Consider the following 16,275-nt stretch of genomic DNA (forward strand, 5'->3'; position numbering starts at 1 on the left):
AGTGGTTGCTCAGGAATACAGTCCAGCTACTCAGAAGAAGAGGACATAGCCCTGTCTGTATTATCATTAGGGTATCTGGGGGCTATATTCAGCTGGGCCACCAAACAGAAGATTTTGACAGTAAACTGTGGGAATACTGCCAACCTCCTCAAAAATGTATCCACAGTGTAACCAGGACAGTAGTAGCCTAGCTAGACAAACACACGTTTTTTTTTTTTTATGGTCTTTTATTAGTCAATGTTGGAAAGACAAGAAGTGGCATATGTCAGGTCAGCTACCCGTCAAGTTGATAACAGGAAAACAATCCAAAGTACCACATTTGGGTTTCAGGGAAATGGGGTTTTCCATGCCCCGAGTTCTAGTATTTCTGGGAGAGTAGAGGTCTGACAATGTAAGCTCCAGAAACCTTCCTGTTTGCAGGCAGAAACAGACAATAAAGGAATAAAGCTGAAGATTAACTGGACAATTCCTTTTTACTCTGGAACATTTTGTGGAAGTCTTCAGATATCTCTCAAAAATTAAAAAAAAAAAAAAATTCCCTGCTTCTTTTTCCTCAAATACATATTGGTACATCAGTTTCATTCTTTCACTACAGTCAGCATTGTACATTGCCAGATTCTGGTCCAGAGCCAGACTGACCAATAGGGCCATCCCCATTTCACAGGCTCAATGTTACTTGTAAGAAACTGGCACTGTTCCCCCCATCAGATAGCAAAACTGCTGGCTCTGGTTTCCAGCTGCTCACACAACATAAAGAACAAGGTGTTTCAATCCTGGCCACTGAACTATTTACTGCTCAGCAGTAACTGGGATTTCTCACTGGATTTAGCATGCCCTTAAGATAACCGAACTTCATTTTTGCCACTTTAAGCAAGTTCAAAGGCATCACCTGGTCAAAAGGCACTGTTTGGGCATTAAGTCTTAGGAGGATGCTATTTGTAATGAGAAGCTATACTTTGCCATAGCGAGAAATCTGTACAGCACAAGAGTCTTGCAGCCACAAAGAATGGTTTAGAGAATTTGCTTTTTTGATGGCACTTCAACAGAAAATATCTTCAAGCACAATATACAACAGCATACTTGCACATACTTTTCAAAAAGGCCAAACCACCATTCATTCCTGAAGATCTGGTATCACACTTCAGTAATGAAAATACGCTGTATCAGAACAGGATTTGACTGAAAAACATCTTTCATCTTCACTTTATAAAACAAAACACACAACACACCTGCAAAGTCCTTCCTAGAAGAGTATTCTTCAAGTATTTCATGCTGTTTTTTTCTTGGATATCTTTAAGAAATAATGAGACGACCGTATACCTGAAGTATGGAGAAATCAAGTACACTCTGAAAGCAGATTTTTCTGACACCAACATCACAGCAACACTTGGAAGTACCTTGCATTCTCTTTCCATAGACTCTTTCTGTAGGTCTGTCTGTAGGCTCAAATACATACCATGAAAATGAGTAATTTCTTTTCTGGATTAAGTCTTATGAGGTCTCTGGAAAGATCTCTCAAATCAGCCTTTTTATGGTCTTAAAGGTTCTTCCAGTGGATGATTATGGAAAGGGTGTACTCATTTTAGGGCAGTGCACAGGCAGAGGACCAGACCCCAAGTATATTCGGCAAAAAAGTCTCTCAAATGCTGGTCAAGTCCCAAATTGTCAGGAGATCTGTTCCCCATCTGCTTTTGCTACTAGGCTGTACCAGAGAACATCTACTGGATCACAATATACACAACCACAAAGACAAAATGTTTACCACATGAAAAATAACCCAGCCAAACTGTCTATCACCTCAAGACTCCTCAAAATCAGTTGTTTCCAGGGTAACCCCTGACTGTGAACAGAGCTTTACCCAGGAGTGCACTCCCAGAACAAACACATGGCTCTTCTCACCCAGCAGTTATTGCAGTGCTTCATTACACAGCACTTTGGTCTTCTGACAAGAATGAGAGCAAAAGGACAGGCTACCTCCAGCAGCAGAAGCCAGATAGGTACTTGGGGAGAAATACTCACTATGCAGAAATCTTAAAATAACATGCCTGTGCAGTCTGTGTCCTGAATCTGGACTGGTACTCCAGAACATTATAATTAACATTTTCCAACAAATATACAGACAGAGAGAAGAAAACAGTGAAGCACAATAACTCCTTCCACGAGCACAATGAAGAAACACCCACAAAAATCAGCAAGATTTAGCATGAAAACAAAAGGTATCCCAATTAAAAAGTTCTCTTACTGCAGTGGGCAGGTTAGCTCCAACATATTTTGATATGTGGTCACTGGTGGGATGCAACAGTTAACATCTTCAAAGACTACTTGACTGATGAGAAACACAGCCTTAGGTGAGGAATTTTTACCCAGTGGCCCTTTACAAGAGCATGGGAGAGTATTTATGGAAGAAAAGACCTTAACATCCTTCCATCTTATCTTTCTCCTCCAGGCACCATTTTGGTGAGCATCCAAGGACTAAATATTGCTCTCCAACCTCTCTGTCCCTTACTGCTTTGGATTTTGTCTCTCCATCAAAGCAGCACCCACTGTATTCCCACTGTCCCCGTAAGTATTCCCTCTTCTGGCATGCTTCACTTGGACAGAGAGAAAATGTTACCCACTCACCCAAGCACCAACACATTCTGCAGTACTTCAGGAAAGGGAAAAATCACCTCTTTGTGCTGACTTCATCTCCATATCACTGCACAATGGCTGAGTCACTGTCACACAGTCCTGGCTAAACAGAGCATTCAGGTGTACAGCACTGAACAACATGACAGTAGTCACCATTTAGTCCAGACATAACAAGCATCCTCATTTAACAGGCCAGCTCCACAACTGGATCCCTGCTCCTACTGCCACCTTCTCACTTCCCTGCAGCAGACCTTGCCCATGTATCATCTCTGCATCACCCAGCAGAAAGACAGATGTCTTGCTAAACTGCCATGCAATACAAAACAGGAAGAGCTTAACTACTTGAAGTATTTACTGGCCAAATATGTTTTGCAACATGATGTCACCTTGACAAACGGGCTGTATATCTACCTAAGTGATGCCTTAGTTTACAACACTCAATCAAGCATTAAAAAAAATATAAAATTAGTTATCAATTTAGCCACCTTAACACTCTTCAACCAGATAAGGCAAGGAAATAATTGCCAATATAGCAGGGCCTTGGGGATGCAATCTTAGACCACATCTCTACATTGGCAAAAGCCCCGAAGCAGATGTGGTTATAGCTTATATCACTTCCCTGAACAAAAGCAACAATACCTGCAAAAGCACTTTTTTCTGCTGGCAGAATCTGCAACTGCACTAGGAAAATCTGCCAGCATCCTTTTCCCAACAAGCCTCTTCTAGCTCAGACCATTTTTTAATGATGACTTTGCAGTTTATTTACCACACTCTGCTCATTTAGTCTTAGTATTACAGCCAACATAAAAAAGCCCCAGTAACATCCTATTTTATGAGCCAGCATTCCCACTACAAGAAGTCATTTTGTCTGTTTACACCTCAAAACTTTTTCCTCTGAGGGCTCTGAAGAAGCTGCCTTTGAAGAAAAAGTACTCTAAAGGCACTAACAATTTATCAGTCTCTTGTTCATCTTCATTCTCATTCCCATCCTTCAACAAAACAGATCTGTAACTGTGACTGTAGACTCTTAACTGCTGCAAGGATTTTTAACCAACTACCTGAGCTCCCTTGAGTTAGGAGAAAATACTCTTGGGATTTGACACAAAAATAACAAAGCACAAGTCCTATAGCAGTGACGGAGAATAAGAAACCTCCAGGTTTTTCACTATTTTTTCATTTAAGGACTTTGAAGACTAGCCTATACACAAACTTGCACTCATTTCATCAGAAGTGCATCCAAACCGATGGAGTTAAGCCAGCAAGATATGTGCAGACCCTCCAAAACGCACACAAGCATCTCCCTTTTGGTCAGGAACTAGAAACAAACCTGGACATGCAATTTTGTATTTGGTGAACTGTGTGCTAACTGCCAACAGCCCTCCCCTTGTTCCATTCCCATTACAGTATTACCACCCATGATCAGACACTCAGCTTCTACAAGAAAAAAAACCCACCTAATCAGTCCTGCTTTACAAGTGACAAGAAGGCTAGCAATGTGAATCATTAGGCTGATGACTGGCAGGTAATTAAGCACACTGAAAAGGCTGGCACCCAGCCTCTTGAGATCACAGCACTGCCTGCCTGTGCAGGTACCCTGGCAAGTGACAGCAGGACACCCATCAGGGGAATTACGCTGTGGCAGATGAAGATGACAGAGATCCCAAACACCTCCAAGCACCCTCCCTTTAGACAGTTTCAGTATGAGTCACCCCCACAGACAACTCCAAGCCCTTGCACTGTTACCTCCAACAAGCTACCATTCTCAGATAAAACAAAAATACAAGGCAAGCTGCTTCCCAACCATGAACCGAAAGTGAATTAACAACATGAAGTAGAGGAGAGAATCAAAACCCAGGAAAGCAAGACAAGAAGCAAGTATTTTCCCAGTTTCTATAATCTCTGAACACGTTTCCAGTACCTCAACATGGAATTCCCAATCGAAAGCAAAGAACCTTAGATTTCTAAACCACAAATAGTCCAAGACAAAAGTATCACACTATACTTATCTTTGCTGTCCTATAGATCCATATGTGCATTTAGTACAAATGATCACCATCCAAAATAAAAATCTAGCAGAGTACATTTTCAAGTATTATTTTCATCTCTCTTAAAAAAACAAATAAGGAGGTTTCAAACACATAATTTTGACTTGGCAAAGAGAGCGGTTATTACAGAACATGCTATAGCTTACAAAAATTAGCCACAAATCAAAATACCACCATGACTGGCTCAGGTAGCCTTTTAGTCATCACACAAGCAGTATTAACTACTGAAACACAGATGTTGGACACAAGTGTTCATCAGATCTTCATGGCACTCAGAAAATGTTATTTTACTTTCCTGTATGCATATTAAATGTGAATTTACCCCAAGAGCTTCCACATTACCCAAAACCAAACTTCACATTAATAGCATCTACTGGCATCAGTTCTTCAGGCATAGAGGAATGCAGAAAGCAAACACTCATTCTTCACTTTAAGACAAGGGCTCATGGTCAGGGCTTACTAGAGCCTGTCCCAGCTCCCAGAAGATAAACAAAGCTGCTAGCTTGATGTTTAAGTGTTCTGGTTCATATCTTTTTACTAAAAAGTTGCTGTTCAGTCTAGTTTTAACATAAATCAGTGAAGAAAGCACTGTCACTTCTGAGCATCTATTCTGGAGTCTAACCTCTCCAGGCCCCAGCAGGTTAGTCCTTCACTTATTCCCTCAAGATACAGACCTCCCACACATGCTCCCTTTCTTCCAAGAAGTCCTTATCTCCTCTTCTTCCTGATCACTCCTTCCACCTATTTCTTAGATACTTGAGCCTGTAGATTCTTAAGAGTTAACTTATTCTTCTTGTGGGAGTTCTTCCCACACAGGAAAGCTCATTTTAAGGGAGACTCTTGTGAATTCTCCTGTTTCCCCCTAATCCTTCTCCCCATTTCTCTCTGCCAGACAAAGGAATGCTGATTGCATTTGTATTTTGCTACAAAAGAACACATCCAATCCCAAGGTTTTTTAAAAAAAACAACTATCTGAAGGTCTTTCAAAAGTTAAATATGTACCTTTAATTATACGTGTGTTCAAAACAGGCCACAAATATACTGTCTTCAAGTGTAGATATATATGGATGTCTTCTGCTGACAGTGCAGAGGTTGAGCAATTCAACCATCATCACTTGTGGCACATGAAGCAAAGGAGCTGCTGGCTGGGTCAAACAGTAGCTGATCAATAAAGGCAGAGAGGAAGCAGGTTTGATCAGAAAAGTCACCAATCCCATTCATTATTTGGCCCTGCAAACTGTTGTTTGCACTGAGGGAATAGAAACTGCCAGGAGCAACATGCAGGTAACCATGCTTGCCACTATCTCATGGACATGCATGTGTGTCTACACCCCCACAGCTCAAAACTCAACTAAGCGACACCCAAAGTAACTCAAGAGCATCAGAACAGCTTGAGTTTGTGTTTCAAGCCAAGAAAAAATGGGAGCCTACCAACAGTCCATACTGCTTCAGCTCAGAAAACCAAAGACAAACCCTAAAAGGAAATGGACATTACTCAAAGTACTTCACTAAGCACTATTTCACCAGCTCCTCCATGCACAAAGTGGCAGAGGAATAGTAAACTCTTATGTCCTGTCAGGATTTTTAAATAATGGGGTTGTTCAAATATCAGGTACTTCCTTTGTGGCTCTGAAAAAGTTTTGCTTAAGTAAGCAGGTCAAAAGCACTTTGCCAGGGTAGCACACTCACATGACTTATTCAACACACTCCTTTGGAGGTTGACCTGGCTTACCAACAACAGGCAGCAAGTGGGAACCTTCAGAACCACTTAAAGCTTTCATTTCTTTATCTTGGAATAAAGTCTCCTCAGCTTTTTCTCCCTCATAGGAGACATAAACAGAAGTTTACAAAAAAACAAACAAACAAAGAAAAACAAACAAAAACACCCCCAAAAACCAAAAAACAACCCAACACACAACAATCCACAAACAAACGAACTTCCACCTAACACTCAAGGTTAGTTGTTTTGCCAGCTGACTATTTTCAGGAGTGTTTATACAGACCCTTCTCATTCTGCACTTTCAGTGTGCATTCTCCACTTCAGGAAGACTTCAACTGTGCCCAAGTAGAATCCTTCTGAGTAGAAACTATCCTGCTTAACCACCAAAAGTTAAGAGTATAGACTCTGTAGACTCTGCATCCCTTATCTAATGAATAACACAATTTTCAGGAGGCCTTTAAAGGCAATATGCAAATACAAAGGTTTTAATTCTCAGTGTTGGTGGCTTTCACCCTCCAGCTCCTGATTTTCTCAAAACACAAAGCAACAAAAGCTTGATCTTTTGTGAATTAACATGCACCCTTCCCACAAAGAAAGGCATGTTCATGGTGTTCCAGGATGTGAAGGGTGCCTCAGACCAGGAAGCCAGGCAGAGAATCGAGTAACTCGTAAGAAAAATTATTTTTGTTTTTCCCCTCACACTTTTATGTTTCACCCCCAAGTATTCTCCCAGAAGACCTACTTCTGAAGCAGATGGCCAAGACAGGATCCTTGCACTGCTTGTCCCTGGAAAGGAGAGGTGCCACATGGTGCTCTGGGATGTAAAAGCTTTAACTGAGGAAGATACAGAAGCAAGAATGCTCAGAAAAGATTGTGAGGAAGGAAATTAACATGCCAGCATGAGTAAGTAGGTCTCAGCTAGAAATGATCAGTAGAGCTCAGGAGAAGGCCAAGAAAAATTTTAAGTCAGTACATGGGCTACTGCCCAGTTATACTCAGATTATGCCCAAGAATCCCCTGCTCACAGGGATCTCAATGGTTCTGGTGTCCGCAGCAGCAGTATTTGGGGGTTGGAACTAGATGATCTTTAAGATCCTTTCCAGCCCTAGCCACTCTATGACTACAATTTGCTTCCTCTCCCCTTGTCCGATATAACTGCACATTTGAAGCAAGATACTAGTATATAGTAGACATACTATACATACTAGTACATATAGTGGTATAAACTGCAACCTTCTGCTGTCCCACCAAAGTGCCAGAGCCTGACAGCAAGCAGAGGAATACACCATAACATACTTGACACTTCAGCTGCCTGGGCTCCAAAGGGGCACACATGCCCCTCCTGAGGCAGTTCTTCCAGGGGCTTTTCTGGATTACTAGGCAGTGGCAATGCCAGGTGCCCCACCAGCTCTCAATGCTGCCCAAAACAGCTGGCAAGTCCACTGGCACTGCAAAAAGGCACCACGACTGCCAAGACCCTTGCACAAACCAAGTCAACAAGACCAGAAGCAGACAGCAAAGCTACAAGAGGCAGCAGCAAAGCTTGTTTGTTTTTTGTGTTGTTTTTTTTTTTAAGCATCTTATTAGCTTCTTTCTCATCCCAAGTGACTTAGATACTGCTGAAAGTTATCTATGAAGACTTAGGGTCTGAAATGATTCCTGATATTTGGCAAAAGTTCTGTCTATGTAAACATGCAAAGGACTTGGTGCAGATAGTGGTGTTGGAGTGTTACATACAGACAGTGGTTTAAACCCTCACCACAGGGAACTACTCTGAATACCAAAAATAATTAGTCAGCATTACAGTGCCACGTAAACAAGGGACCTCTTTTGAAAATGTGTCTGTAGTTACACAGACATTTCAAATTCTAAAGAGGAAATAACTTGAAAAGTACAAACTTCAAGCTAAGTTATATGTCAAACTCAATTCCTGAGGAAGCCTGGAATAGTGGTGTTCAATGTATTAAACACTTTTCCATCACAGCTCAAGATCAAAAGCTAAAAGCAAGTGAAGGAATCAAATACAGGCCAGACAGACTCAAGGTTTTCAACATCCCCAACAGCAAACACCTGGGATGGTGAAGATATTTTAATATTAGCAGAACTTTCGTTATCAAATTGAATTTTTTCTTGTCCAGCTCATGCAGAGTTGCTCTTTTCCTTGTTAGCCTGGAGCCTCCTGCACAGACATCCTACAAGGAGCTCAGCAGACTTCCACACACCAGCATCTGCATTCTGGGCTGCACTCAAATGCACCATTTGGCACCACTGAGTAGCTACCAACCCACCGTGTGTGCTTTACAATGAGACAGCTATTTCCTTGCAAATGCTGAAGCTACTGAATGACTTTATGAAATTCAGCTGCACTATATGCTCGTTTACACACAAAAGCATCCAAACATTCTTAATGGCTAGCAATACAGCCACAAGCAAGCGAAAACCTCATTTGCAATGTTTTTAGATCTAACTCTAAAGGCAACAGGAGCAGAGGACTGGAAGCAAGACCCTCAATAGGTCAGTTGTGGACCAAACTACATGGATCACACTTTCAGCCTTCCCAATGACTTCCCATAGAATGTACAAGCTCTCCTGGCAAATTCTAGTGTCTCTTCCCAACTCTCAGCCTTTCCAAAAGGACTTTACAAAGTGGAGGAATGAGCAGCTATGTTCTCCAGCAAGAAAAATAAAAATTAGTTCTCTATAAAAACCTTGATTCACTATTATAAGATGAGCACAGCTTAGAGAACAATGATTGCTTCCTTAATCTGCACTTTTGCACCCGACACCAAGGAGCAGACCCACAGTCTTGTTTCCTTTATCTCATTCATGGAGTAAAGGGGAAGCCAGATTATTCTCAACAGTGCAAACTGAAAACAATTCAGCAGGTGCCAGAGACATTTGGGGAGGTACTGCACAAGGAGCTACTTCTAATTTTTGAGTTAATGCCATCACTGCAACCAAATGTTTGAGTATTCCAGGTCTGTTTTAATCACTAGAAGCAGAGACTGTCACACTGAAATTCTGGGCTTTGTGCTCCTGTATTGAATGTTGCATCGCAGGCAGGCTTGCCCCATGCTTCCATTACACCTCACAGGAACACAAAGTGAATCAGAGATTTGAGGCTTATTTTCTATCATGAACTTTAGAGCTTATGCAAGGATAAAACTCGAGAGTCAGAGCTTGGGAGATGTATAAAAGTGTAAACTATAGTTTCGTCATTTTTAATTATGTTTTCACACCCAGAAATAGCTATTGGTTCACATCAAGGACATGCAGTCTCAATTATGTCTTCTCTGCAGCACATCAGGTTCCAGGTTAGAGCAGAAAAAGTGCTTCTACTCTGCATGGCAAGTATGGTCCTGCTCACTAAAATTAAACCCACAGGGAACAGCAATAACTATTTCTTTCTTCTAGAAACAATTGTTTAAAATTAGCTAAAAAACAAAGAGTGTTTTCAGTTTCACTTTGAAAACACCCCCAAGATGCCAGTCTCCATCTACATCAGCAAGGCCCCCAAGAGAAGGCTGCCTCGTGATTTTTGCAAAATTATGTTGAGAGAAGAGACCAAAATCAATTTTTTTCACTCATGGCAAGCCACAAGACTTACATTCAGCCTAACAGAAGCTAAAATATAAGCACTAAGCAAATAGGTCATTTAAGTACGAAGTTTAAATTACTTTGTAAGACTTAAAACAAAACACTTCTACTTGGTTAATGCTAAAATTTGTAACAATTAAAAAAAAATAAATCTATGATGTTGAGTATTACATCTTTGACAGCCAGGGAACAGATGCCACCTCATTTCCAAAAGCCTTACAGTGACTGCTTATACTGAGCTTTCAGGAATGCTCTGTCACAATGAAGTTTACTCCATTCCTTGGAAATATTAAATGCATTCCTACTGTAATGAAACACCTTATAAATACCATGTGACAGAAACATGGAGTTTAACAAAGCATTTCCTTCTAGCATCATAACACTTAGGGCCCCAACAAGAATTTTATTATCAAATAACCAACCACACAAAAAAGGAAGTCAGAGGCTTGCAAATTCACCTTGAGCAGGCAGCACGAGTGATCCCAAACGCAGGAAGAATCAGCCTGAAGTGCTTCTTCCCACGGACTCCTACCTAATGCTTGTCAAGCAGCTTTAAGTACTCAGAGTTTTCCATATGTCATCTCTAACAGTACAGACAATGTTAAGCATGACCCTGTGTGACAGCAGCAATTCCTGTTGCTCACGGGCAAGTTCCTATTTTGGACACTGTGTTTGGAACTGCCTGTAGCACTCGCACCAGCACCAGGGAAATTTCCCGAGTTCTAACTGGAAATCAGCATGTTTTGTCCAAGTAAAGCCGCTGTTTAATAAGACCACATTTGCCAAGGGACAATGGGTTCAAGCTTGCCATAGCAGAGCTCTATTTAATGGCTGAGCTGCAGCATTGTGGGGGATATCTGCACTACCTCAACAGTGCCAGCCTCTCAAAAAGCTGTTCCTCAACAAATTTAACAAACATGGCTTTGAAACTAAGAAGTGGCCTGGTGAGTTGGCTTATTTTAATGGCAAAGCTGCTAAGCAGTGAGGACCTGACCTTACTTCTGAAGAACTCACCCAGATTTGTCATCTAAATGAGACACCAAGATTTGGCATAAATCCTCTGACATTAGATGTTGTCTGTTCTGCCCCGAAGAGCCTGATTTTAAAGGCTACAGCAAAGAGAAAAGGTATTTTTGATCTAGACTAACTCTTGTTGAATGCAGCAATGCCACCTCCTTCCTGAGTAAGCCTGAGTTGGAAGCTCGACATCCTCACAACCACACAGTGGGTTGGGCACAACACCCAGCAGCATCCAGGATCCCACTCCCCGCTGCAGGGTGGGAATAAAAAAAAAGAAGAGGCTCAGCTCACTCTTCTGCACTTTGTTTTAAATATTAACCACCTCGGAGAGTCATCCCAGTATTTTCAACACCTCACCATTACCAAGTCCAGAAAGAATTCATACGGTCAGTGACATCACAATGATGTCACTGGAACGCTTCAGAAAAACAGTGACCAAGAGAAGAAATGAACCCAACTCAGGAACTCTGAAATTGCATAAGCTTGCAATAAGGCAGGGAGAAGAGTGGGCCAGGCAAGACAAGAGGCACATGCTCTATTCAGAGAAGAAATAAACATGCTATTCTAAACATTTTTCAAGTTTATTTTCAGAAAATCTACAGCAAAGATGGAATGAGCAATCCAATGGGGAGGGAGGTGGAAAAAGGACATAACAATGGCAGAAAACATGAGGAAGATGCTGAACTGCAGAAAAAGCCTTTGTGAAGAGAAAGCCTTTGTTTGACGCCACCTCTATGTCTAGGTTTTTACACTTACTAAGTTGTCTTGCCAGAGGTTGGAAAGTCACCAGAAATACATCTGTTTGCTTTGACAACTGAAACTCAAAGTAACATGCTGAAGGACTCTCCACGTAATTATGGTGATATAATAGAAGTGATACTCTGATCTGAAGTAGGGTTTAAAAGTCCCAGCCAATCAACAGCACAAGGTTAAGGGTTCATACCTCTATTTTTGCATTCAAGAGGAAGGGGAGTTACCGTTATGCAGCATGCAGAGGCAAACCAGTTTATGAGTTTGCCAAAATCAACATTAAGCACATAAGATGCTGCTTATGCTCAGACAAGAATGAGCAAATGCAAAATATTCTGAATATTTGAGTCACACTGAAACCTCCCTAGCTCACTGCAAGTTCAGTGATCTTGAAAGGCCAGGCACTGAGGAAGGGAACAGCTCAGTGCTGAGTTCTCCAAGATCCTGTTCCACATCACCCTGCAAATTACAGGTTCTGTACCCAGCAAGTTTACCCCAAGTTAGGTACAACCTCTGCAAAGTCTTCATTGGAACAAATCTTTCCTGGGCAATTTGTGTTTTTCTTATACAGCTTCTACTTAGAGATTACCAAATGGATGGGAAAATAAATTTACGTCAGTCCCTTCAACAAGTAGTACTTGATTGAGTAGTATTGAAGCTAATAAACTGCTCAAATGCAGCACATGTATAGAAAGGCCATTTAATATGGGCAGTTATACCTGCCATGGTTTACAGATATCCCCCTGCAGACAGCCCACAGCTCATTGATACCTCTCCCTTCTGCTGCAGCTGAGATGACCAACTGAAAACAAAATCCTATTTACACCTTACTTCTGATCAGAAATCAACCAACAGCTTCAAGGATCAGAGGGTGCAAGACCTACAGCTCAAGTTTTCTGGGATAGAGTACCTCTGCTTAAGTGAGTGACTTTTCAAGCACTAAGAAATATAACTGCAACCATCACCATTTGATACCAAGAACCCAGTGTAGATACCCAGACACCAAAGCCACCCAGTACTGGGATGAAACAAGTGAATCGTGGCACCACAACCGAGGATCCACAGCAAGATCCTGAGCCAACATGACTCCAGAAATGGTATACTGAACCAGCAAAGCAGAAGCAGCAATGCTGGTTGGGCACCAAAAGCCAGGAAATAAACAGAACAGAGCCCTGGAAGATTTCACCACCAGCAACAGAAGCCAGAATGAGCAAATACTGAAGCACCATCTGAATTTGGTTCACTTCCCTCTAGACTAGAAGTCTAAAGGCAGTAAGGAGGCAAGCAAAAGAAATTCAGAGCAACTGAATGTTTTTTCTACCCTCCAGTGCTTAAGCTGATTTTAGGCCCTGACTATACCCATGGTATTCTAAACAACCTGGATTTCTACACTCTGCTAAACCAGGAATAACTACTCCAAACCTAACACAAATAACTAAAGCACACAGTGGTTCTATGTCAGTGGTTTGCAAGGCTTCTGCAGAACCTAGGGAAGCCGAGGCCACTGATTTGGTCAAGCATACCACTGTACAGGAGCAGGAGAAGGGTCTCTTTACTAGTATTCATTTTTCTTCACTAGTTCTGCAACTTGGGAGGCCAAGAGCACAAGTCATACAGATCAAGGGCAGTATAAGAGAGTTAAACAAAAAACAGACCAGAAACCAGGACCTCGTCTAAGAAATCAGTTAATGAAGAACATGTTGGTGACTCCACCCTGCCAGCTGGGTCTGGGAAATGGATGACCAGGAATACTCACTACTTCACACTGGCAGGAACTCTTCCCCCACTTTGCTGATGCCAAGATAGGACAATTGGTAGTATCTGTTCACTACAATCAGCACGGGACTTGATTTTTGCAGTTCTATTCATTAAATACTTTCCAAAGAGTAAAATCTTTAAGTTACCAATCATTTGCATGTCTACTTGCCATTTGTTTCCCTCCCTGCATTAGGATCAATAACAGGTAGCATAGAAACATCCATACTTAACCATGAGATCTTCTTCTAACTGCAGGGTAATCAGCTAATCTAGACTCACTCCTTTATTCAGTTTCACATGTTCAGTGCTATTATTAAATTATAAAGTTTAATGTGACTTAAGAAATGCCATTTACTAATTTAATACGCGAATACTTCTACAGCTCTTTGCATCAAGCTCCACACAAGCTTGATGAATTTACAGCCCATAAACCAGCACTTTAAGGCTGCTATTATAGCCACCGAATAGTTGGGTAAAAGCACTCACTGAACGACCTCGTATTTAAACAGATGTACCAACACTGGACCTTCAATATTTAATAACCACAGATTTTATCTTCTCACAGGATTCACGACTGCATATTGGAAAAGGAGAAGCATTTTCTATTTACTCTGAGTAACATCGAGTAATCAGGAACAAAAGAAAAACCATGCACTCCAGTCACCTGCAGAAAAAGTGAACGGCATCAGAAAACTTCATAGTGAGCTGGAGCAAAACCTGGCCATAAACATTTAGAACGGGACACTAAATAGCTTCAGTGGCTTGATTTGCTTCCAAAAGCTCAAAAGTCGGCAGATAAGATTGGATACTTTCATCCAAAGACAGTAAATGTTAACTTGAACTTGATTTACATTCTAAAGCGGTGAGGCTCAAAACTGTGGGTAAAAAAGTTATTGTTTTCAAGAGAGTGCTCGTTTCCCTCCTGGTCTGTGATTGAAACTAACACGAGAAGGTTCAACCCCGTGAGCAGGAGCCTGTTTCTATGTGGCTGAGAGGAGGGGGAAGGGAGAAGGCAACAAAACCAGAGCGGTGCCTGGCTGCGTCTCCTCAAATTCCAGAGCTTCCCATGGACTCACTGGGTTACCGAAGGCTCTGGAGGGCCTGAACCCCGCCAGCCAGCGCCAAGTCGGAGGAGAAGTAAGGCAAAACACAGATTACAGCCCGGCGTCTGGAAACCACACAAAGAGCGAGGAGCCCTTCCAAAGCCACGGGCCTGGTTCCCGACGCTTCCACGGCAGGAAGCGAGCTCCCGGCCTGCCCCCAGGGGCCTAGTCCGGGAAGGGGGTGCCGAGGAGCCCCCTCTCTCCCCCAGAGGAGCTTCTTGGGAGCGGGCGAGGCGCTGCGAGCCGCGGGAGGGGCGAGCCCGCCGCCCCCCAGGCCAGGCCTGTTGTCGTTGCGGGCCGCCAGGCCTCCCTCGACCCCCCACCCCCCCGGCCGGCCCCGGGGGTCGCACCTGGATGACCTCGTTGACCTCGCGGATGCACTCCACCATATGCTGCAGGATCTGCTCTGCCGTCAGCACCTCGTAGCGATAATCCTCCTCCTGCTCGGGGCCGCCGCCGCCTCCGGGGCCCGGCCCGCCGCCCAGGCCGCCTCCACCACCGCCGCCTCCGGGGCCCAGCCCGCCCGTTTCACCGCCTAACAGCCCGTCTCGTTCTCCGCCGACACGCAGCCCGGGCTCCACCAGCTCCACCTCGCCCAGGTCCAGGTTATCGTCGGGCTCGTCCTCCTCCTCGTCCTCCTCGTCCTCCTCCGCGCCGCTGTCCTCGCTGCACTCCTCGTCCTCGTCGAACTCGTAGTTGTAACCCTCGTCCGAGTCCATGGCGAGGCGGTGAAAAAACGGCGGCGGCTCCCGCGGCGCCCCCCCCACCCCGCCGACCCCCGGAGCCCCGGCCCCGCCGCGCCTCAGCCTCAGCCGCCGCCGACGCCAACAAAGGGACGCGACCGACCCGCTGCCGTCACCGCGCGCCGCGCACGCACGCTACGTCACGCCGCGGCGCGTAACGGGCGGCGCCTGCGCGGCGGCCACCGCCTCCCCTTGGCCTCCCGCCCCCCGCGCCGCCATCTTGAGTGCGCGCCACTCCCCCCGCGCTCCCTCCTCCCCCTGCCCTCCCCCGGCGCCATCTTGAGTGTGGCGGGAGGGAGGGAGGGCGTTTGCCGCTTTCTCCCGGTACACACCCGGGCTCGGGCGCCGCGGGGCGGTGGGGTCCTCTGGTCTGGGCGCTGGGGTCCTCTGCCAGCGCCGCCATCACCTAGAGTGGGCGCAGTGCTTGTGCGGAATGACTTGTGAGGGAAATGCATGAGAAATGGCACGAAAAATAGGTTGTTCTGCCTCAAAATCAGAATTAAATTCTTCCAAGGCCCTCCAGAAGTTCATGCAACACCATAGGATAGGCAGGTGCCATCCCTCTCGGGAGGGGACTCCAGCTGTGCTGGGTGGCACCCCCATACTCCAGCTCTGCCTTCTGGGCAGTGGAGATAAAGATACATTTTTCACAGCAGCACCCATCTTGGTTCCCTTTTCTTCTCTGTGTAATTTGGCACTTTGCAGGAGGGCAGAATACCAAAGTGGCCTCATCGACAGACATTTTTACCCTTCCACAGAGGGCTGGGGCTCAGCCTGCCTCACCGGAGCATGTCCTAGGAATGCCCAGCACCCTTTCCTGGTGGCATCATCCCTGCCAGGGGACACTGAGCCACCAGCAAAGGGCAGGGCAGACATAGGGGTGCTGCAGGGCTCCAGCACTCTTCCCC

The 16,275-nt window shown here is 44.2% G+C and overlaps 1 protein-coding gene across 1 annotated transcript in view; it reads right to left on the minus strand.

Moving 5' to 3' along the window:
- ARIH1 (ariadne RBR E3 ubiquitin protein ligase 1) overlaps positions 1–15,343 on the minus strand; it is a 58,976-nt gene extending 43,633 nt beyond the window's left edge. Inside the window, 1 exon segment of the mRNA XM_030457168.1 lies at positions 14,703–15,343. Coding sequence (XP_030313028.1) covers positions 14,703–15,343 — 641 coding nt within the window.
- Positions 15,344–16,275: the final 932 nt, after the last annotated feature.

The sequence above is a fragment of the Calypte anna genome, chromosome 10 (genome assembly GCF_003957555.1).
Source record: "Calypte anna isolate BGI_N300 chromosome 10, bCalAnn1_v1.p, whole genome shotgun sequence".
NCBI classification, from domain to species: Eukaryota; Metazoa; Chordata; class Aves; order Apodiformes; family Trochilidae; genus Calypte; species Calypte anna.